Source organism: Triticum aestivum, chromosome 1D (assembly GCF_018294505.1).
Source record: "Triticum aestivum cultivar Chinese Spring chromosome 1D, IWGSC CS RefSeq v2.1, whole genome shotgun sequence".
NCBI classification, from domain to species: Eukaryota; Viridiplantae; Streptophyta; class Magnoliopsida; order Poales; family Poaceae; genus Triticum; species Triticum aestivum.
Genome location: NC_057796.1, coordinates 449,758,828 through 449,782,954, shown reverse-complemented (window position 1 = coordinate 449,782,954; position 24,127 = coordinate 449,758,828). Strand labels below are relative to the sequence as shown.

At 48.0% G+C, this 24,127-nt stretch overlaps 2 protein-coding genes across 2 annotated transcripts; both read right to left on the bottom strand.

Moving 5' to 3' along the window:
* Positions 1-500: 500 nt before the first annotated feature.
* LOC123160435 (probable cytokinin riboside 5'-monophosphate phosphoribohydrolase LOGL7) lies at positions 501-2,636 on the bottom strand. Its single transcript, XM_044578253.1, has 8 exons — positions 2,600-2,636; positions 2,116-2,537; positions 1,920-2,017; positions 1,793-1,823; positions 1,313-1,412; positions 1,140-1,210; positions 884-1,027; positions 501-782 (listed from the first exon to the last, which is right to left on the bottom strand). Exons 1-8 carry the CDS (start codon positions 2,634-2,636, stop codon positions 690-692), a joined length of 996 nt encoding a protein of 331 aa, XP_044434188.1. The 3' UTR covers positions 501-689.
* A 1,048-nt stretch (positions 2,637-3,684) lies between these two features.
* LOC123174400 (protein IQ-DOMAIN 6) lies at positions 3,685-6,683 on the bottom strand. The gene is made up of 4 exons (XM_044590046.1): positions 6,241-6,683; positions 5,902-6,126; positions 4,561-4,674; positions 3,685-4,441 (listed from the first exon to the last, which is right to left on the bottom strand). Exons 1-4 carry the CDS (start codon positions 6,502-6,504, stop codon positions 3,803-3,805), a joined length of 1,242 nt encoding a protein of 413 aa, XP_044445981.1. The 5' UTR covers positions 6,505-6,683; the 3' UTR covers positions 3,685-3,802.
* Positions 6,684-24,127: the final 17,444 nt, after the last annotated feature.

The window sequence follows — 24,127 nt, the reverse complement described above, 5'->3', positions numbered from 1 at the left end:
GGCATGCCATGGCTGCCAACATGTGATCTTGAGTTGTTGTAATGGGTCCGAAACTTATATACGATAAAATATAGATATATTGCCACTAAATGAGTAAACTGGTAGAATTCTCGTAAAGTGAGATAACAACTTTCAGATGGCCAACTAAGAAGTAAAAAGTGGAATTCACTCGTTATATTGGCTATAAACATAGATAATAGTTCATGTCTTCTCAATTATGGAAAACTATAGAACAATCCCTGTAGAGAAGCTATACAAACATATTTATGTAAATTTGGGTGTAAAAATATGACCACTATGGAATTGTGCACAAGATCACAAGATGGATTTTGGCCAGTCAATTACTTAACTCGTAATAGCTATTGTAACTTATTTATGGATTATTGGAATCCTTGCAAATTGCGAAGAAAACGAAAAAGGTACAATTCACCTATAACATATCCCAGCTGCTTCTACGTGTACAACGATGGCCTGATTGGATTCACCGTAGACAGCAAGAATAACAAAACATACTTGGTAATGCAATTCAAACTTGAAAACTATAGATGGCAACGACCAGCACACCGTACAATTAAACACAAGAGAAAATCATATCTCAACCGTGACGCTGAATTTCTTTTGACTAATAGGAAAAACATTAAAGAAAAACAACAAATACATCATCATATCAGTGGAATGAATGTTAGAGTTCATCCATCAGCCGGTGGTGCTTTTGCGTAGCCAAGCTCTGAGATCTCCCAACTCGTCGCTGGGGCCACCTCCTGGTGCGACCGAGTGTATTGCTAGATACATAGAGAAGAAAAGGACATGTAAACACATTTGGAAAATGGAAATGTAGTGTGTGAATATAAAGATGGATTTCACAACAAAATTGTCAAATCACCTCCATCTTTGTCAGCAATTCCGCAGCAGTTGGCGCTGAGACAAGTATGTGTGTACAGTCTGCGTTGATGAAGCCCTCTCTCGCACCTTTGTCAAACAGTGCAAGCAGGGTATCATAGTAACCATCCACATTTAGCAACCCAACCTATATTGGTATGATGTTTGTTAGCAACAGAAAGCTCTATTCGTTTGGGTTTGGGGGAAAAACTGCGGCCAATTTGCCATGCAATATCTATCTGTTATGCTTTGTTGCTTACAGGTTTGTTGTGAATTCCCAATTGAGACCATGTTATCATCTCCAACAGCTCCTCCATGGTTCCGTACCCCCCTGATGAACATAAAAGAAAATTGTAAGCAAGCTCTTCTAACGTATGAGCACGATCGGTCGATAATGGTAGACTGATTAAGAAGATCGTTAAGCATGTGGTACCAGGAAGAGCGATGAATGCCTCGGATCGTCGAGCCATCTCTGCTTTCCTCCCATGCATGTCAGATACAACCTTTACTTCTCCCACACTCTCACCTAATATCTGTTTGTACAAATAAAAATGAAACTTTCAGAGAAACGACTACAAAATATAATGTTGTACGAGTACATACAAAATCAGACCTGCCTCAATCCCTCGCCCCCCAAATTTGCATGGTCGTCATTTGAGTAAGATGAACTTAATTTGAATGTTTTGCCACACACTTCAAATTCAGCTGAGATAACCTCATGTGGCCAATGAATTTTTCAGGTGTACGGCTAAATTCAGATGACAAAACAAAACAAAAACTTGACCAAATTCACATAAATTGTCGTTTTGTTATTATTATCGCCGGGAAATTCTATTATACTCTGGTTACACTAGACATACACAATGCTACGTACAGCACATAGATAAAAATCTGAAGCATCGAGATTGCGTACCTCGACAGGCATGAGAGCCCTGGGAATCACCCTGTCAACAGATGGAACGGAGAAACACTCAGTCAAGACAAGCAGAGCAGAGCACTCTCCAAGAAGCAGAGGAAGCGTTGTGTACGGAGGGACGTACCCGACGACACGGCGGCCACCGTCGAGCACCGTCCGCGCGACGAGGCCCATGAGGCCGATGCTGCCGCCGCCGTAGACCAGGTCGACGCCCCTCCTCACCTGCGCCAGTGCATGAGCAACCCCATGCGTGAGCTCAAGAGCTTAACTTGACAAGAAGACGGCACGGTGGCAAAGCCGAGCCAGTCCGATTCGCCTACCAGCTCGTGGCCAAGGTCGAGGGCCGCGTCGCCGAACACCCTGCGTCGGCCAGCGCTGCTGCCGCAGAAGACGCACACCGTGCGGAACCTGCACTCCGCCCTGTCCCCCATCGCCGGCCGGTCGTGCCCGCCTCCAACCGGCCACGGCTTGCGGCGGCGGCGTCGCCGTCGTCGTGTCTGGCCTTGTCGCGCGCGCTTGCTTGCTGCGTTATGGTGGTGTGGCAGTAGCTGCAAAGAGCAGTGACGCTGGCTGATGATCGCCCGCCCCCATTTAACTCCACCGTCGCTGTCGCTTTGGCGCGCGGTGACCACGCCACGCCGTGACAACTGACACCAATCACCGTGGCCCCGTGTCCCCGCCGTCTGACGAAAGCCTGTAAACTCTGAATCGTCCCCGTCCCCGCCGTCCTCGAGAATCCTGCCTGTCCCGTCAGGCCGTCACACTGCCCGCTGCCCCGCCTCAGGATAACGGCATGGGCCGCACTGTTCTGGCCGGTGCCGCTGCCGCTGCCGCCTGGCATGGACCATCATCCCTTTCTGTCGCGCACCCTACAGCAGTACGCCATGCAAATCTGGATCGTGTAATCATGCATGCCTCCTTTGTGGCACGAGGAGCATGCATGGGCTGGCGCATTTCACCACTGAAATTTACGTACTGCTATCAGTGTCCGGCACCGGCAGTAATAACAGCTAGTACTGTACTAGCACACTTTTGGTTCCGGGTCCCGATCGAGCAGGTGAAAGCTTAGCACTCGCGATCGAAAATCATTAACATTTAACAAGATCGTTAGTCAAACGTGGCGACAGGTCAAGGGGCAGGGCGATCGCTGCGTGCCAACGGCAAAGCGGAACGCAAGCGCGCACAGGATGGAATGGATGTTTATTTTACCCGGATGGCGCTGGATTCTGATCTGATGAGGGCATCGTATATGGGACGGCCAATCCGAGTGAACCCGGCAATTTTTTGTGCGACTGGAGTCACTGGCCGATCCTCCGAGGCGCGTCACGGGATCTTCGGGAACACGACATGCACGCCGTCGTTTGGTTCTCGCAACGATTTAAAATGCTCAATTAAGCTTGCACCGTTCTCATTGTCCCCCATATTTGTCAAGTTTCACCGTTTGTGACCAAGCTCAAGCAACTGTCTCCATCCCCACTTCAGAGCCATTTCTAGCTTTTCGGTGTAGTAACTACTCCCTCCGTTCTAAATTACTCATCACAGAAATGAATGTATCTAGAATTAAAATACATCTAGATACATCCATTTCTGCGACAAGTAATTTCGGAATGGAGGGAGTACACAGCAGGTAGCTAGAGGGACAAACAGAGGATCAACCCTTGACATGGATACAAGGTACAGAAACGAAATTAGATGGGTACAATCGCAAAGAGAAGTGTGAGTTGGGGAATCTTTTCCATTGTCTGACCAATGTCACCTAAAATATTACTCCCTCCGTTTCAAAATAAATGACTCAACTTTATACTAACTTTAGTACAAAATTAGTATAAAGTTAGGTCATCTATTTTGGAACGGAGGGAGTACTTATTATTAATGCAACCAATGAGGCGTTGAACTCGACACTGGGTGTGTGTACACATAACGCTGAAGCAGAAGCAGAATGAAGAAAATTTATGTATGAGTTGCAAACTAGTTTGTCCATGTGAGCAAGCAAGCAAGCAGCTAGGATTAATAATTGTAGTTCTCCTTGTCCAAGCTCCTCGTCATGCTCTGCCCTTTGAGAGACAAGCTGTTCAACCTCCTCGCGGCGGCCGAGACATCCGATCCCGCGTTGCTCTCGGAGTCCAACGAAGAGAGCGCCACCCTTCTGCTGTAATACGGCACGCCCCCAGACCGCTGCCTCTGCAGCTGGAACGGCCCTCTCCGACTGCCGCCGACGTCCTCCAGCCTTGCCTTGGCAGCCTTGGTCAAGCTCATGTACCCCGGCCCTCCACCACTGTCGGATCTTGCCTCTGATGCCAAGGTGTTGGTAGCAGAGTATCCTGGGGTCACCGAGGATGTCGACGGAGAGCTCTCGTCGCACCCAAAGTCCGAGGAGGAAGCCGAGAGCGCCGGTGGAGGCATTGCTTCAACTCTGGCTGAGTCATTGTTTCTTCTGATCTTGGTGGAGCCAGCACATGAATATTTGGAGTCTTCGAAGTTTATCGTCTCCTTGTAGCTATGTAGACGACGCGACTGGCCGAGGTTTGAGTCCATATGCGTGCTCTCCCAGGGTTTTGTTGCCATCCATCCTTCTATGTAAGACTCATGGTTCCTGAGAGAGCTTGCAGGGGAGCTTGACCTTCCACTGTATCTTGAACTCCGACCCTGAAAGAATTATGTGCAAAAATAAATAAATAAATAAATAAAAGAAGTGAAGAAATAAAGATCAGTCTCAAATGTAAGGTGTGTACGTATCAGGAAATTCTCATTGGTTCAGCATATACCTGGTGAGAATGAGCATAAGCAATTGCCCTTTGTCTCTTCACTGCACCCTCATGTTTCATGTGCATTCTTGATTTTACTTGGTTGACAGAACCTTGCCTGTCACACCATCGTTCCTGCAGTGCTAACAAGGTCAGCTAATCTGTCACAAACCAAGTTGACGCCACATTTCCTAATCAACTTACATAATTCCTCCAGTGAGAACACCAAATATGTTATTACTTGGTTATCCTAATTAATTCACATAAATGTCAACATGTCCTCTGAGCTCCACTGTGTGTAAGTTGCGTTCTGAACTTAAAACATGGTGGGCAATCACTAACTGCGTAAGGCCTCATTGGTGTATATTGCTTTTCTCACCTAACATCGTCACTACAAGGATCGATTCAAACAAGCATGGTACATGTGAAAGCACAAATAACAATCTTATAATGGACTCAATCATCACCCAAAACAAAAGAAGTTTAACTGTCAATGTCAATCTTAGTCATACTGGCAGAAGTCCTTTTCAGATAAAAGTAGCCATATTCGCACATCCTTCTCTTTTTAAGAACGAGTGCAAACCTCTCAAATTTTACATGACCCGTTCTGAAAAAAAGATAGACGAGTTCAAAATTTAAGAACCTAGTACACTTCATCAAAACTCTTCTGCTAATTAAACTGCCTTTTGTGAACACATAGTGTAGTCCAGCATTCAGATGGTGATACAGAATTATCTTTGAATTCACATCCTGGAAGCGAAACGATCTCCAAACCTGATGCTCGAATCAAAATTGGTTTGCACAAGTAATTATTTACCAAGTGGATTCAAATATGTGAGCATGGCAATCTTCCTTAATTCATAACTTGAATCCAGATCTAATTAAAATCACTAATGGTGTTCTTTGGGAGGAAAAATATATTTGTGTTGTAGTAGTTTTAAAACCTGTAAAAGTGTGTGCGTGTGAAGAAATGGAAGACAGCGGACTCAACAACATAAACCATGGGCCAGTGTTAAACTAAGAAAGTGGAGGCCCACAGCAAGGTCCAGCTGTGCCAATCTCTAGTTCTCCATCAAGTTTTGCCACAAGAAATGGAGCGATTCTATCAAATTTCTACATTCTCAACAACATAGCCCATGGGCCAGTTTTAAACTAAGAAACCGGAGGACCCATATTTTGTAACAGGAAGGCCCAGCTCAGCCTGAATCTCTAATTCTCCATCAAATTCTTGCCACAAGAAATGGAGCGATTCTATCAAATTTCCAGGAATGAAAACTACATTCTAGACATTACCGAGCGCTGCAAGAGCCATGGATCGAAGCAAGCATTGCAAATGCACATTCAATCCCAAAAGATATGTACCTCAGTTTCCCTGAGCGGATCGGCACGGCCGTCGCGGTGGCCGGGCGCGTCCTGTGACAGCGCGTCGGCGGAGCAGCGCGCCCGGCGCTCCATGGCGCGCTCCTGCACCCTCAGCAGCGCCTCCATGCGGCTGAGCGTGACGGCGAGCTGCCGCCGCACCAGCCGGCCGCGCACCAGCGCCTGCAGCCGCACGATGCCCCGCAGCGCCTTCAGCGCCCGCCTCGCCTGATCAACCGCGCGAGAGACCATCAGTTCATCAACAAACACCAGTATCGCATCAGATCGGAATACGTAGTAGCACGAAACCATGGAGCAATCTGCGCGTCGGTTACCACTTACCAGGAGGGCGCGGAAGGCGGCCTGGATGCGCACGGCGGCCCACTCCTGCCTGATCACGCGGAAGTCCCGGGGCGGCGCGCGCGCCGCGGCGGCCACGACCGAGCCGAGCGCGCTGGCGGACGACGTGGTTGAGGACGTCTCGCAGCCCCCGGCGCCGTCCCTGGACGCGCTCCGCCACAGCCGGCTCCACTTCCGCCCCTTCCCCGGCGCCGCGGACGCCGACGGCGCCTTGAGGCCCACCAGCGACTTGATCCACTTCCCCATCGACGCCGCCCCTCTCTCTCCCTCTCTCTCGCCGCGTCCGGGGTCGGAGCTAGCTCCCGCGTGGCACTGCGGGTGTGAGGAGGGGTGACGATGGATGAAGAATGGGGCCGGCCGATCGGGACGAGACAAAACTGAAGCAGAAGTAGCCGGGGAGGTAGCCGTTGTCCTTTTCTCCGGGGGAGTCCGTTTCCGCTCCGCGCGTGGGCATTCAATTCGAATTTCGAACGGCGACAAGGAAAGCGGGCCCCGAGGGCGAGCACGCTGGGTCGCTGGGCGCGGGCCCGGCGCTCAAGGTGGGGCCCACGTGTTTGCTGGTTCAGTTGGGAGGAGGCACGGCGGAGCTCCCGTCGCGCATCGGTTTCCGGGAAAGAAGGACCGTCCGGAACGTGGCTTTCTCGTGGGGCGGGCCCCGGACGCTGACCCGCCGGGTCCACGGCGAACGTGGGCGCACATGTCAGTAAACGGATGGTCTCGTCAGGCAAATTTGACAATTTTAACCTCGGAACGAAATCAATTCACAGAATGAACTGCCCGTGAAATTATTTCACTCCCCTGACCTTTTTGTGCAGCGCTCGCCACACCAGCGCCACACCCAACAGTGCAGCGCCTAGCTCGGGGGCGTTGCACTCCAGGCCACCGTGGCATCCCTGGGCCCCGGACCCAGCAGTGCAGCGCCTACGAGGTAGGCACCACACATGTAATGTGCAGCGCCTAGCCCGTAGGCGCTGCACTGTGACTTAGATGGCAGCCGCCCGCTCCCCCTCCCCCCACCCCACCCATTCGTTCCAGGAGTTACAGAACAGCGCGGGCGGCTTCCTCCTCTCCCCCTCTCAATCCCCTCTCCCAAATCCTTCAGATCGGACGATTTGATCCGTGCATTTCTTCACCAATCCATCCTAGAAGGCACTCTCCTCCGATCCCCTTCTTTCTATCCATACAAAATATGGTATTTCGAAGATTTGGGGAATCCTTGTTTGATTTGATTAGATATGAATCTTGCATGTATTAGAAATTTGCATGTATTACAACCCTTGTTTGTTTGATTTGTGGAACCCTAGTGTATTTTATTTTATTGAAAAGATATGGTTGGATATATAGATTGACATGTTATTTCTATGGAAAAGTTATTTGTATGAAGTAGGCCTAGTTTAGTTTTGGATACATATGCTTTGAATTATACTCGTATTGAGAAAAATGCTTTGGATACATATGCTTTGAATCTTGCATGTAGTAGGCCTACTTTAGTTTTTTTGAATTGAAAAGATAATCGTGTTGACAAGAATGCTTTGTTGAAATTGTTAGGATGGTTTGGCTTCTCGATGATCATTGGGACAAACAACACCGGTCGTACGCTATGTCGGTGGAGCAGCGGGTAATACTGAAAGTGGCCGGTGTTATGAATTTCGTATTTTTTTCAAACACAAATGCCCCATATGTAATGTTATGATTTGTTTGTTTGTAGGAGCTTGCACCTCTGAAGCTTCGGTCTCACGGGATCAGCCTTGGATGGATGCGCTATGATGAGCGGTACACACCGTATGTAAGGGAGGCAGGACTTCTCCCTTTCATTCAGTTGGTCCGCCGGTCGACGCCACCCAACAATGCTGCAGCACTCACCGCGCTTATTGATCATTGGAGGCCGGAGACACACACTTTCCATCTTCGGACCGGGGAGATGACCGTGACGCTGCAGGATATTGCTATGATCACCGGTCTTCCTATCGATGGCAATCCTTTATGTATGAACACCGATTCTGATGGGTGGCGCGCGCAGATGCATGCCCTTATCGGTATGGTTCCTCCGGAGCCTCGGGAACCAGAAGCAGAAGATAAGAAGAAGGAAAGAGTCGCAGCGGGCGCTACTTTCACGTGGATATCATCGAACTTCAGTACTTGCCCTGAGGATGCTAATGAGGACATGGTGAAGACATATGCTCGTGTCTACATGTGGTACGTGATATCCAGGACTATGTTTGCTGATGGCACAGGCAAGAATGCTCCATGGATGTGGCTGAAGGCGTTGACCGTCTTCGATAGCAAATGGAGTTGGGGTTCGGCGACACTGGCTTACTTGTATCGACAGGTATGAAGTTGTTTCCTTTTCACTTCATTGATACATTATCAATGCGCTCTTGCGGCAAATTTGACCATGTTCTCTTTTATGTGCAGTTGGACGAAGCCTGTTGTAGGCACACTGGAGGTATTGGTGGTTGTCTGCTCGCACTTTCCATATGGAGCTGGGAGCGTTTGCCGGTTGGACGACCGAAGACCGTGAAGTACGAGGATTGGGACGATAAAGACGACCCACTACGGCTCCCCACTTGGGCTTACAAGTGGGATGTGTTAAATGAGACGACGGATGATCCCTCGGTAATGTACAAGTTGTACAAGAGCGAGCTGGACGCGATCACGCCTGAGCAGGTGAACCGACATTGCATAAGTGATTATCATGCTTGTATCGTAACTCGATATCAATTTTGCATTCAATCCCATTTTGCAGGTGGAATGGGAGCCGTATGGAAAAGGAGAGAGTTTTGGTAACCCTATAGAGTTCAGGCTGAATCCGATGTGCACTAGGGATAGGGATCTCTGGCATATGCGGTGCCCACTGATATGCAACTGGGCGGTTGAGCTTCACCTGCCACATCGGGTGTTCCGCCAGTTTGGTTTGTTCCAGCCACACCCGCCGGAGTGGGAGGACACGGACAAGTTGCTACACGCGTAAGATATAATTAACCTTGAGCACTTAGCAGCTTCTCGACGGTTTCGATGATGCTAATATTCTGTTTCTAACTTGCAGGTTGGATAGGAAAAAGCAGCGGAAGATCAAGGATTGGGCCAAGCATCACAGGAAGTATGTCGTGCAGTTCGCTCTTAGTGTGGAGCAAGCAAGGGCTGGAAAACGAGCCCAGCTTCGTGAGCACTGCCCGATCGCGTTCAACAACTATCTCACATGGTTTCTTGCAAGTACCCGCGTGGAGGTATGCAAGCCGGCGTATGCTGAGGAGATTCTGGAAGAACCCACCGTTTTTGATGAGGTAGCCCAGCACCAGTACAACACATTAGTCAGGAAAGGCAACTCAGTGATCCCTTCAGCTCCAATGATGAACTTTGTGGTTAGCCCTTTTTGCTTTTCCATTCGCACTATTCACATCTTCGCTTGCCTAACACTTTGATACCGTTTCTGTTCATAGCGTGCCCAGATCAAGAAAGCAGCTGATGAGACCGAGACTATTCTGGAAACAACCCATCTGGCAAAAGCGATGGGGAAGGTGCACTTCGAGCATTCATTAAGGTTCACATCTCCTTCAAACTAGTACTTAACATTTGTTGCTACATTCCATGTCTCATTCACTTGTACATGTTGCAGCGCCAGGGCCAAAAGTTAAGGCGGCTATCAAACCTTTTCGGTTGTCGTGACCCCGAGTATGTATCACCAGAACGGTCTAGGTCGGCGACACCATCAGATCCCGCTTCGGGGCAGGGCCATGGTGAACCTTTCGAGGATGAGGATGTGGGTGTGGTCACCCAAGAGGTATGTCATGACGATATATATCCATTTGTTGATGCATTGCTAACTATACCCTCACACATGGTTTTTCCATATCTTCTGTTGATGCATAGGTTGCTGATGATATGACCGTGGGGACGTACCAGGCTCGGTCTGCATACGAGTTGAAGCCTAGGACGGGAATCAACAAGTACACACCTGAAGACTTCACCCAAAGAGGCCAAAGAGGCAAAAGGACGGTCGGCACCTCGCGGATGGCGGCTTTGGATGACTATTTGGATGACTATGTAGATGACGTGGACGAACCGGAGCCGGAGCCGGAGCGGGTTCCTCTTCCTAGGAAGGTGAAGAAGATAAGCGTCAAGAGGGGGGGAGGAGCCAGCAAGCGCGGAAAACACTAGTCATCGTCATTTTTTTTATAATGTTGAACTTAGAGTGGAATTTGTTATGTCGTTGAACTTGGAGTGGTCGTAGCTATTAGTAATGTGGAATTTGTTATGTCGTTGAACTTGGAGTGGTGGTAGCTCTATGTTAAACTTGAACTTATTGTGATGGTCCTTTCTAAGAAATGATGTCTGTGGTGAACCCTTTTTGAACCTTAATGTTTATTATACATATTGTTGAATTGTGGCTGAAAATGACCCAGTAGAGTGTGGCGCCTCCAGGCTAGGCGCGGCACAGGGCTGTAGCTATCCAGACCTGTGCAGCGCCTAGCCTGGAGGCGCCACACTCTACTGTACAACGCCTAGCTGGCAGGCGCTGCACTGTAAAGTGTGGCGCCTCCAGGCTAGGCGCTGCACAGGTCTGTAGCTATCCAGAGAGCCACAGAAGGTAGGCCTCCAGTTTGAGGCAAAAAATTCGCTAAGTGTTTGTGCAGCGCCTAGCTCGGGGGCGCCACACTGTACTGTGCAACGCCTAGCTGGCAGGCGCTGCACTGTAGAGTGTGGCGCCTCCAGGCTAGGCGCTGCACAGGTCTGTAGCTATCCAGAGAGCCACAGAAGGTAGGCCTCCAGTTTGAGGCAAAAAATTCGCTAAGTGTTTGTGCAGCGCCTAGCTCGGGGGCGCCATACTATACTGTGCAACGCCTAGCTGCCAGGCGCTGCACTGTAGAGTGTGGCGCCTCCAGGCTAGGCGCTGCACAGGTCTGTAACTTGCCATACCTTCTGTTGCTGTCTGGATAGCTACAGACCTGTGCAGCGCCTAGCCTGGAGGCGCCACACTCTACTGTGCAACGCCTAGCTGCCAGGCGCTACACTGTAGTGTATGGCGCCTCCAGGCTAGGCGCTGCACAGGTCTGTAACTTGCCATACCTTCTGTTGCTGTCTGGATAGCTACAGACTTGTGCAACGCCTAGCCTGGAGGCGCCACACTCTATTGTGCAACGCTTAGCCGGCAGGCGCTGCACTATAGAGTGTGGCGCCTCCAGGCTAGGCGCTGCACAGGTCTGTAGCTATCCAGAGAGCCACAGAAGGTAGGCCTCCAGTTTGAGGCAAAAAATTCGCTAAGTGTTTGTGCAGCGCCTAGCTCGGGGGCGCCACACTATACTGTGCAACGCCTAGCTGCCAGGCGCTGCACTGTAGAGTGTGGCGCCTCCAGGCTAGGCGCTGCACAGGTCTGTAACTTGCCATACCTTCTGTTGCTGTCTGGATAGCTACAGACCTGTGCAGCGCCTAGCAGCTAGGCGCCACACGGTAGATTGCAGCGCCCAGATGCTAGGCGTTGCACTTGGACTTAGTGAATTTTTTAGCATATGCAAACATAGTAAGTAACAACTGTAGATTGCAGCGCCCAGATGTGAAGTAGGATTGATACGTAGCAAGCAAACAACTGTGAAAAGAACATATGCACGAAGTACTTCACGACACATAGTAGTTCATAACACATAGTACTTCATGACACATAGTAGTTCTTACAACCAAATCGAGGAGGAGACATAGTAGTTCACGGCACATAGTAGTTCTTACAACCAAATCGAGGAGGAGACATAGTAGTTCACGGCACATAGTAGTTCACAACCAAATCGAAGAGGAGACATAGTAGTTCACAACCAAATCGAAGAGGAGACATAGTAGTTCACAACCAAATCGAAGAGAATGACATAGCTCTATTGCGTAGAGTAAGGCCCCTTTCCCTTCTTCTTCTTCCTCTTCCTCCTCCCTTTTTCTTATGAGGTGAGCCTCCTTAACCACCCTCTCCATGAATATCTGATTGTCCCTCTCTTCTTTTTCAGCTGCAATTGCCCAAAGCTTCATGGTTCTTTCTTCAAAATCCTGTTGACGCTTCTTCTGTGCCTCCTCAACTTTCCTCATCGACGCTTGCTCCCTAGCGCGCATCGCATTTGCCGCAGTCTGTTTTCGCTTCCTCTCCTTCTCAAGCTCCTCTTCCTTCTTCTTCTTTAGCTGGGCTGCATCCTCCTCTCTAAGCTTCTTTGCAGCCTTCTCCCACCATCCCGCCATCTCATCTTCGCCATCCTCCTTCATCGTTGGTTTGTTGGGTTGGGAAGCCGCCATACCTACAATGAGTGAAACATAATAGTTAGTAAGGACAATAAGAACAAATGGAAGCACATATGAAAAAGAAGAACATATGAAAAAACAAGAACATATGATACATTATAGTTAGTGAGGAACATACGGAAATGGTCCATCTATGTATCCAAACATTCCTCTATAACGAACTTGCCCTTGTCCATCACCACAGCCAAGTCCACCACCAAGGCCAAGACCATCACCAAGGCCGAGACCATCACCACGGCCATTACCACCACAACGAGCTCTACCACCACCACGGCCTAGACCACCACCACGAGCTCTACCACCACCACGGCCTCTTGTAAGTCCAAGTTGCCGACCTCTTTGTTGCCTAGATCCTCTTTGGCTAACACTTGGTTGTCTAGGCACTTGTTGGCTACCACTTGGTTGCCTTGGCACTTGTTGGCTACGACTAGGTTGGCTACCACTTGGTTGGCTTGGCACTTGTTGGCTACCACTAGGTTGGCTACCACTAGGTTGGCTACCACTTGGTTGGCTCCCTTGTGTAGCTCCTTGTTGGCTTGTGCTTGCATCATTTTTCTTGGACCTTTTCCTTGGTTTCGTACATTTTCTTTTGTTGTGGCCATGACCTTTGCACTTCCCACAACGGGAGCTCTCACGAGGCTCTTGGAATTGGTCGTTGCCCGCTTCGAGGCGCCCACCATGGCCCCATCCGTCCATGTCGCCTCTAAGACGCTTTGTCTTACGTCTACCCCGTTTAACAACCTTCAACTCCGGATCCGGCTATAGTTGAACTCCATGATACTCCGGCCATTGTGATTGGTCAAAGTATGGGTGAAAGCGGGGAGCCCATGTTTTCTTGACCGTCATGATTGAGAACTCCGACTCCCTCACGGTGCGTGGGTGATTGATGTCCACATTCCTAACGCGACCGGCGGTATACAAGTGTGAGCATGGGAGATGAAGCAACAATGACCTCCTGCAAGTGCAATCACATTGTGTTAACGACACCTTGAAAGCCCGACCTCCATGTTGCCGGCCATCGTTTTTGGTTCCTCCTGGCTCTTTCACTTCGTACTTCCACTCTTCGTTGTCATATAATATAGCTTCTTCTGAGTCCGCCTTCCGTGATTGAAATACCAACCATTCATCAACTTTGGGTGGGAACTTGTACTTGTACTTCCGTGGGTTCTCACCCGCTATCTATGCATCGGTTTCCATCGAGTACTTTACAAAGTACGCATTCATCTTGTCAAATGTGTATTGAACTATTGCCGTCACGGGTAATCCACGTGCACCTTTGAGCACCCTATTGAAGCATTCGGCCATATTGCTTGTCATTTGACCGTATCTCCGGCCATCTTCATCAAAAGCACGTGCCCACTTGTTCCGGTATTGAATGTGCCTATTGAGAAAGTCTTGACCCCTGGGATCAAGTTTTTTGTGTGCGAGCAATTTGTTGTACAAAGTGGCGAAGCGCTTATCGGAGAAAGCGAGACAACAATCTTGAAGATCATCGGTCAACTCCTTAAGGCCACATGCCCTATAGAAGTTCGAACAAAAGTGCCTCATGCACCATCGATGGTGCAACGGAGCATGCCCGGGAATGTCAATCTCCACCGCGTTAAGAATTCCTTGATTCCGATCTGATATGACACAAATTTCCCTTTGAGCGGGTAACACCTTCGTCCTCAAAAGATGCAGAAACCACTCCCAGTTGTCATTGTTTTCCACCTCAACCAAAGCAAATGCCAATGGCAACACCCGGTTATTGGCATCACTTGCTATCGCAACCAACAAGGTGCCCTTGTATTGTCCGGTCAAGAACGTGCCATCAATTGCGATGACCGGCCTACAATGTACGAAAGCCCTCACACATTGCTCAAACGCCCAAAAAGCACGGCCAAATACTCTGACTTTCCTTCCTTCATGAACCGTTGTTTGGTGCCCATGAGGCTCGACCACATGAAGCATGCCCGGGTTTGTCGCGGCCATGGCTAACAACACCTAGGGATTCGGTTGTATGCTTCCTCCCATGTACCATACAACATCTTAAATGCGGCTTGCTTCACCTTCCATGCCTTACCGTATTTCACCTTGTAATGAAAGATGGCTTTCACAAGATCAATGACATGTTGGATGCTCATTGTTGGAAGTGTGGATATTGAGTTGGAGAGCCTGTAAGCGATGAACTCGGACGTGAGTTGTTTGTGGTCTTTGGACACAATCTTGCCATCCACCCTTTTGCCTTGGCACAAGTGAGTTGGCACACAACTCACTACATGCCAAGTTGGACCTCCTTTCCATGGTCTTGCACGCACAATCCACGGACATATTTCATCTTCACATGCACATGCAACCGTGTAGCGCACATTGACGTCTGAGTTCACCACCTTGTGTGGACGATAATGCGTAACCAAGTAGTTGTCGAGCCACATCTTCAATTCCAATAAGCTGTCGAACTTAGAACCTTTAGCAATCCGGTTCTTGTCGTCTACCAAATCACGGTGAGAGCTTGGCCTAACCCCAAGAGGTACACATTGGCCACCATCTACCACGGCTTCATCCGCGAGACTAACATCCTTGAACAATGTAGTCTGATGATCCCGACCAAATACCTTCTCGAAAGCTTCGGCCTCCTTCACCGTGAACCCCTCCGCATCAACTTGTTCATCGGGACCATCGTCATCCGAGTCCGATGCATATGCACGGGAAAAAGGGATGGAATGGTCCATTGTCTTTTGCAAATGATATTTGTCGAGATCACCCACATTGTTGTCATGGAGATCAACTTCATTGTCATCGTCCGCATACTCATCATTGTCCTCTTGCAAAGATTCATCTTGGTTGTTTGTATACGGGCTCAATGTTGGCCTCACTTCTTGGGTCAAAAGAGGTTCAACAATTTCATCTCGCTTCAAGGGTGGGGGGCTACTAGCAACCAAAGGGGAGGGGTTCCGGTTCAAGTCCAAATGCAAACTTGAATCAACCTTCTTCGTTGCAAATAACTCAAGAGCCTTGTCTAGTGATTCGGCCACCGTCTCCTTGTATGCAACCCAACGTTGCTCCGAGTTGACACGCATTGTCTTCCAACGGATGTGCATTCCAAAACCAACATTATGCCTTCCCTCCAACTCAATGATATCACCAGGGTCCATCCAATTCAAATCTTTCCTAACTTGTTGCAAGAGCTCCGCATAGCTAGGACTACTATCAAACACCATGTCAAGCTCATCCGGGTCCGGTTCTATATTGCCTTTCAAAAAGGCGTCTTTGTCCCCATAATGAACAAACACACATGTTCTTCCCATCCCTATAAGCATTCAAAGAACACAAGGTAACATTGCTTCCATGAGTACTAATCCAAGGATTAACACGGAATACAAACCCTAATATATATATGAAACAACAACCCTAACCCTAACCATAACCCTAACCCTAACCATAACCATAACCCTAACCATAACCCTAGCCCTAAACCTAACCCTAGCACCAACATAAGAACACCCATAAGAATAACCCTAGCATACTAACAAAGCCTAATCATAGAAATTGGCAAACAAACATCTCACATCTCCATGCAAATCTCTAGATCCAAACAAAACTAGGGTTTCCCCAAACTAGCAACAAATGAGCAATGGGAGAACTTTACTTGGATCAAAACAAGGGGATCGGAGAATATTGCCTTGAGGGAGGGTTTGACTTCGAAATCCACGGACAAATTCTTCAAATTTGTAAGATTTGGAAGAAGATTTGAGAGGGGGAGAGAGTGGGAGAGGGGGCAAAGCTCGGGGAGAGAGTGAGAGAGTGTGTGGTGTGGGGGGGGGTGGGGGAGGGGGCCCAGCCAAGTGGCTGGATAAGTCACAGTGCAGCGCCTAGCCGCTAGGCGCTGCACATTACATGTGTGGCGCCTAGCCCGGAGGCGCTGCACTGCTGGGTGCGGGCCCAGGGGCTGCCACGGTGGACAGGAGTGCAACGCCGCCGCGCTAGGCGCTGCACAGTAGGGTGTGGCGCCGGCGTGGCGGGCTCTACACAAAAAGGTCAGGGGAGTGAAATAGTTTCGCACCCAGTTCATTCTGTGAAATGATTTCGTCCCGAGGTCAAAATTATCAAATTTGCCCTGGCGAGGTGGGGACGATCAGCTCGCGCTCGACGGTCGACGGCGGCACCGGTACGGCACGGCGTCGGGGGACCGTGGGCAGAACGGACCTTGGTGCGCTTTCACGCTTTGTTTCTCGCAAGGGAAGATCACTATAAGCATGATGTACGTATTTTTCATGCCTTTTCTTTTTGTTTAAACATCTCCAATACTTGCTCCATCCACAATAAGTATACATATAGAAATTTTAGGTTAGATTATGGAGTGGAATAAAAAAATACATTGAAAAGACACAAGCCATTTTCTTTCGACTCTTGAATCACCCCACCTCAAAGTGCATGTAAAAATTAAGGAGACCGTGTGCTAAATATTATTAATCTTGATTACAGTGTGATAAGAGGGAAACATTTTTTTATTTTAAAATGTATCGGGAAGATTGATGCATGGTACTCTCTCCTTTTTTTATACAAGGCCACTATGAAAAATACATTTTGCATCTATACAAGGCCACCAACAATAATCGAGGTAAATATTAATGACATTTTCTCGTACTAATAACCCATGGTTTAATTATTAGCATGCATGTAGTGGATGATAATGACACACTCACCTACTTTTTCCCTTATGACCACTCAGTTTTCTCTAATGTGCATGCACCCTATTAATTAACCCGGTAACCAAGAAAACAAATTGGTTTGTAAAGCACGCATTAATTTTTATCTTGTTATCTGTAATTTCAGTTTGTGGCCTTGTATATAAAAATAGGGGGAGTACTCTTTATCAATAAATTTTGAATGAAAGTACGACGTTTGGCTGAACGACGCTTGGACGATGACTTAATCCAACGGCTGGTGCTGTTTCAGCCTTGGGCTTGGATGGTGGATATGGCATTGTCGTCTGTGTTTCGTGTGATAACTGTCATACATGTAGCAGTGTATAATTTTGAATATCAAATGTACATTTATTCATGGACGGAGGGAGTATGTGCCATATTATAGCACACATCACGGGATGCAAAAAATACTACTTCAATAGGTGTCCGATATATCTGAAGAAAATACTCAAAATTTTGGACAGCTGCAAAATACAACAGTGCTGCAAACTTGCAACACCTGAGCCTACCGCCAGCGGCGATTTTGGCCGCGAAGGCCACGTCGGTCACTCGTCTCCCTCCCCCGAGCCTACTGCACTGCCCTGTCACTCCGGACGGCTGCCGGAGTTTTGCCGCCCATCGATTAGGATCCGTCGCGGCTGCAAGTTTTAACCGATTCAGCTATTGTTTGGAGCGTCACAGTCCATGATGGCCCACGCAGCTCGACGCCGTTGTCTGGAAGTGGATTAGTGGTGGCCGGACATCTGCAGGCAGACGCGCCACCGCCGTGACCGAGCCGACTGATCGTTGCTTCGGTCAACATCGCACAGCGTTGCCGAATTTTCGGGTAACACTCGACCGGCGGGCATCAAGGAGGCCTTCCTAGGCATTTCGGCACCGACATGGCTGCCATCTATGCTCCGACAAGCAACCGGGCGGTTTCACCCTCCTTGCACACAAGGAAAGATCACTAGCTTGACGTTTCATGCCCCCTTTTTTTTATGGATTCATGCCCTTTTTCAATGCAACTAGGTATGTGCTCGTGTGTTGTCACATAGGCTAAATGTTTTTTAACACCTTAAGAGGACCTTATGGGACAAATCTTGATGCAAAACAAATAGACAAAATATAATTAAGTTTTGGTTAGAAAGCATAGCTTCTCTGTCATTATTTAAACTGGCAAAAATAAGTGTGTATGTGATTGATCTGCTTTATTGGGTCCCAAAGGCAAGAGATTCATTGTTATTTATTTGTTTTCATACCGTCAATTTATTGCTATTTATTGGGTTGCTAGATATGTGTGGTCGATACTACTCCTTCCGTCTAGGTGTGTAAGGTGGTGTTTGGTTCTCTAGTCCTAGGACTTTTTCTAGTCCCAACTATAAAGTCCCTAGTCCCTAAAAAGTCCCTCCCTGTTTGTTTCCAGAGACTAAAAAGTCCGTAGTCCCTTGCTAGAGGTTATTAAATGACCATGTTGCCCCTAGTGTATAGAAAAATAACAATCAAACAACACCATGGGATGGCGGGCCAATGGGTGCATGGAGGGGCATTATTGAAAAAGTCCCAAAAAGACTCTCCTTGAGAGTCTTCTTCATTTAGTCCCAAATGCCTAGTTTAGTCCCTAAAAAGTCCCTCCCGTTTGGTAAAAAAGTCTCTAAGAGGGACTTTTTCTAGTCCCTACACAGAAAAGTCTCTGGAAACAAACACCCCCTAAGTCATCTTACGTTGTGCACCGCAACCAAGGTGGAGATAAAAACGAGAAAACTTAATGTCTTTTTGCTAATTAATAGCATTGCATGCAATGAACTAACCACTGCATGTCATGTTTGGTAGTCTCAAGTCATTGAAAGCATGCACGGTCCACATCTCTTATTGGTTGATATGTCACAAAACAAGAAACAAGGAGGGAGTTAATGTACCGTGCCTAAATGTTTTGGGATTATTTGGTTTTCGTAAGGTGACTTACACACCTAGACGGAGGGAGTACTATGTTTTACTATAAGAAACAATTTATTTATGATCCGTAAATTTATTGTTATACCGTAGATTGATCTGGTTTATTAGTTATCAAAGATTGGTTTGATAAAGAGGAGAATCGGTGGAAAACCAAACACAATCAATGGAGGGTGGGAGACGGACGAAGAGGTGGTGGGGAGAAAAAATGACCTAAGATGGAACCACATATTTTTTAAGTTGAAGCGCTAGCATTACTCAAAGGATTTGAACTCTGGAAGTTTTGGGATGCTCATGTCAGTGAACATCCTACGCTGGGCCATGAATCATGCATATGACATGGCTTTTGTGGAGTCGTGTAGGGAATCTGCCCAAGCATCGAGTTATGCGTCAGATGGACAATGAGTTTGCTGGAAGCTAATATGGGGAACAAAGGTACCACCCACAGTTAAGAATTTTGCATGGAGAGTTGCTATTGATTCACTTCCTACATGGCACAATAAAAACAAGCGTGGATTAGAGGTAACAACACTAGTAGAAAACAGGGCTTTGGTCACAGGACAATATTCACATTAGTCCCGGTTCAGTCATGAACCGGGACTAATGTGAGCATTGGTCCCGGTTCGTGCGGCCAGGGGCCTGCCGGGCCTCGTGGGGGCATTGGTCCCGGTTCGTCTGGCCCCTTTGGTCCCGGTTGGTGGGACAAACCGGGACCAATGGGCCTCGCTCCTGGCCCACCACCATTGGTCCCGGTTGGTGGCTTGAACCGGGACCAGAGGCTCACCCTTTAGTCCCGGTTCATGCCACAAACCGGGACTAAAGGTTTAGTCCTAGTTGCGGTCAGAGTTTAGTCCCACCTCGCCAACCGAAGGGCGCTCACATCTGTTTATAAACCCGTCCCTCTCTGCCTTGTTGAGCTCCTCTCAAAGTGAAAATAGATGCCCTTATACAGGGAATTTGACCTAAATTCAGAGTAAATTTCTTTGAAATTCATAGAAATTTATTATGAATTTAGGTTGAATTTTCTCTATAGGCGCATCTATGTTCATTTTTTTATAGTAAATAAAATAAATAAAAATAAATAAACATTAATAACATAAAATAAAATAAACTATAGTAAATAAAATAAATAAACCTTAATAAAATAAATAAAAATAGCAGCATTAAAATAAATAAAAATAAAATAAATAAAGTAAAATACATAAGTAATTAGAAACAAAATGGAATAAAATAAATAAGTTTTTTGTTGTAAGTAGAAACAAAACAAAATAAATAAAGCAAAAGAGAAAACAAAAAAAGGGAAAAAATAAAAATTATGCCACCTACTGGGCCACCATGGCCTGAATACGACTAGAAACCCATCCATGGGCCAGGATTCAGGCCCGCAGAAGGCCCAGTAGGCCCACAGGCATAGCAGTGACAGTTAGACCCGTAAGCCTGCAATAGAGAGGAGCTCGAGAGGGGTGCAGCAGTGGGGCTTATAAACCACTGCGCGCCCCTCTCAACTAGCGAGGTGGGACTAAAGTTTTGGCCGCGACGCGGGCAGCACAGGACCTTTGGTCCCGGTTGGTGGCACCAACCAGGACCAATGCCCCACCTTTAGTCCCGGTTGGTGGCACCAACCGGGACCAATGCCCCACCTTTAGTCCCGGTTGGTGGCACCAACCGGGACCAATGCCCCCCCTTTAGTCCCGGTTCATGCCACGAACCGGGACCAATGAGGTGCCTATATATACCCCTCGCCCGCGAGCAGAGCAGTGGAGTGCTCTGTTTTTCTGTGGCCAGCGAGGGGAGGGCTTTGTGGTGCTCTAGCTCACCTCCTATGCACATGAGGTGTTCGATGAAATGCCCGAGCCACAGTAGTTAAGCTTTCTCCTCTCGAAGCTCGACCTCAAAGCTCCATTTTTCTTGAGATTTGTACGGTTTAGCGGAATGCACGCAGATGAACCGGCAATGGATGTACGGTGACAGACACACCTCCGAGTACATTAAGGGCATGCATGATTTTCTCGAAGTGGCTGAGGCAAACAAGCAGAATGGTTGTATGTGTTGTCCATGCCCTACATGTGGGAATACGAAGTCTTACTCTGACCGGAAAATCCTTCACACCCACCTGCTTTACCAGGGTTTCATGCCACACTATAATGTTTGGACGAGGCACGGAGAAATAGGGGTTATGATGGAAGACGACGAAGAAGAGGACGATGACAACTATGTGCCCCCTGAATACGGTGATGCTGCAACCGGGGAAGCTGCTGAAGATCAAGAGGAACCAAACGATGTGCCCAATGATGCTGCAACGGGGGAAGCTGCTAAAGATCAAGAGGAACCAGTGCCCGATGATGATGATCTACGCCGGGTCATTGTCGATGCAAGGACGCAATGCGAAAGTCAAAAGGAGAAGCTGAAGTTTGATCGCATGTTAGAGGATCACAAAAAAGGGTTGTACCCCAATTGCGAAGATGGCAACACAAAGCTCGGTGCCGTACTGGAATTGCTGCAATGGAAGGCAGAGAATGCTGTGCCTAACAAAGGATTTGCGAAGCTATTGAAAATATTGAAGAAGAAGCTTCCAAAGGATAACGAAATGCCCGACAGTACATACGCATCAAAGAAGGTCGTATGCCCTCTAGGATTGGAGGTGCAGAAGATACATGCATGCCCTAATGACTGCATCCTCTACCGCGGTGCGTACAAGGATCTGAACGCATGCCCGGTATGCGGTGCATTGCGGTATAAGATCAGACGAGATGACCCTGGTGATGTTGACGGCGAGCCCCCCAGGAAGAGGGTTCCTGCGAAGGTGATGTGGTATGCTCCTATAATACCACGGTTGAAACGTCTGTTCAGAAACGAAGAGCATTCCAAGTTGATGCGATGGCACAGTGAGGACCGTAAGAAAGACGGGAAGTTGAGAGCACCCGCTGACGGGTCGCAGTGGAGAAAAATCGAGAGAAAGTACTGGGCTGAGTTTGCAGCTAACCCAAGGAACGTATGGTTTGGTTTAAGCGCGGATGGCATTAATCCTTTCGGGAGCAGAGCAGCAATCACAACACCTGGCCCGTGACTCTATGTATGTATAAGCTTCCTCCTTGGATGTGCATGAAGCGGAAGTTCATTATGATGCCAGTTCTCATCCAAGGCCCTAAGCAACCCGGCAACGACATTGATGTTTTCCTAAGGCCATTAGTTGAAGAACTTTTACAGCTGTGGAATGGAAACGGTGTACATACGTGGGATGAGCACAAACAGGAGGAATTTAACCTGCACGCGTTGCTGTTTGTAACCATCAACGATTGGCCCGCTCTCAGTAACCTTTCAGGACAGATAAACAAGGGATACCACGCATGCACGCACTGTTTAGATGACACTGAAAGTATATACCTGGACAAATGCAGGAAGAATGTGTACCTGGGCCATCGTCAATTTCTTCCGACCAACCATCAATGTCGAAAGAAAGGCAAGCATTTCAAAGGCGAGGCAGATCACCGGAAGAAGCCCGCCATGCGTACCGGTGATCACGTACTTGCTATGGTCAATGATTTACACGTAATCTTTGGAAAGGGTCACGGCGGACTAGCTGTTCCGAATGACGCTGAGGGACACGCACCCATGTGGAAGAAGAAATCTATATTTTGGGACCTACCCTACTGGAAAGAGCTAGAGGTCCGCTCTTCAATCGACGTGATGCACGTGACGAAGAACCTTTGCGTGAACCTGCTAGGCTTCTTGGGTGTGTATGGGAAGACAAAACATACACCTGAGGCACGGGAGGACCTGCAACGTTTGCACGAAAAAGACGGCATGCCTCCGAAGCAGTATGAAGGTCCTGCCAGCTACGCTCTTACGAAAGAAGAGAAAGAAATCTTCTTTGAATGCCTGCTCAGTATGAAGGTCCCGACTGGCTTCTCGTCGAATATAAAGGGAATAATAAATATGCCAGAGAAAAAGTTCCAGAACCTAAAGTCTCATGACTGCCACGTGATTATGACGCAACTGCTTCCGGTTGCATTGAGGGGGCTTCTACCGGAAAACGTCCGATTAGCCATTGTGAAGCTATGTGCATTCCTCAATGCAATCTCTCAGAAGGTGATCGATCCAGAAATCATACCAAGGCTAAGGAGTGATGTGGCGCAATGTCTTGTCAGTTTCGAGCTGGTGTTCCCACCATCCTTCTTCAATATCATGACGCACGTCCTAGTTCATCTAGTCGACGAGATTGTCGTTCTGGGGCCCGTATTTCTACACAATATGTTCCCCTTTGAGAGGTTCATGGGAGTCCTAAAGAAATATGTCCATAACCGCGCTAGGCCAGAAGGAAGCATCTCCATGGGCCATCAAAAAGAGGATGGCATTGGGTTTTGTGGTGACTTCATTCCTGGCCTTAAGAAGATAGGTCTCCCTAAATCGCGGTATGAGGGGAGACTGACTGGAAAAGGCACGCTTGGAGGGGACTCAATAATATGCAGGGACGGATATTCTTGGTCTCAAGCACACTACACAGTTCTACAGAACTCTACCTTGGTGACCCCGTATGTCGATGAACACAAGAACAATATGCGCTCCAAACACCCGGAGCAGTGCGACGACTGGATTACATGTGAACACATCAGGACTTTCAGCAGTTGGCTGGAAACATGTCTCAGAGGTGACAACACTGTTTGTGATGAGCTCTACTCGTTGTCCAGGGGACCATCTTTGACTGTATTGACTTACAAAGGATACGAGATAAATGGGAATACATTTTACACGATCGCCCAAGATCAAAAGAGCACCAACCAAAACAGCGGTGTCCGCTTTGATGCAGCAAACGAGAGGGGAAAGGACACATATTATGGTTACATAGTGGACATATGGGAACTTGACTACGGATATGATTTTAAGGTCCCTTTGTTTAAGTGCAAATGGGTCAATCTGTCAGGAGGCGGGGTACAGGTAGACCCACAGTACGGAATGACAACAGTGGATCTGAACAA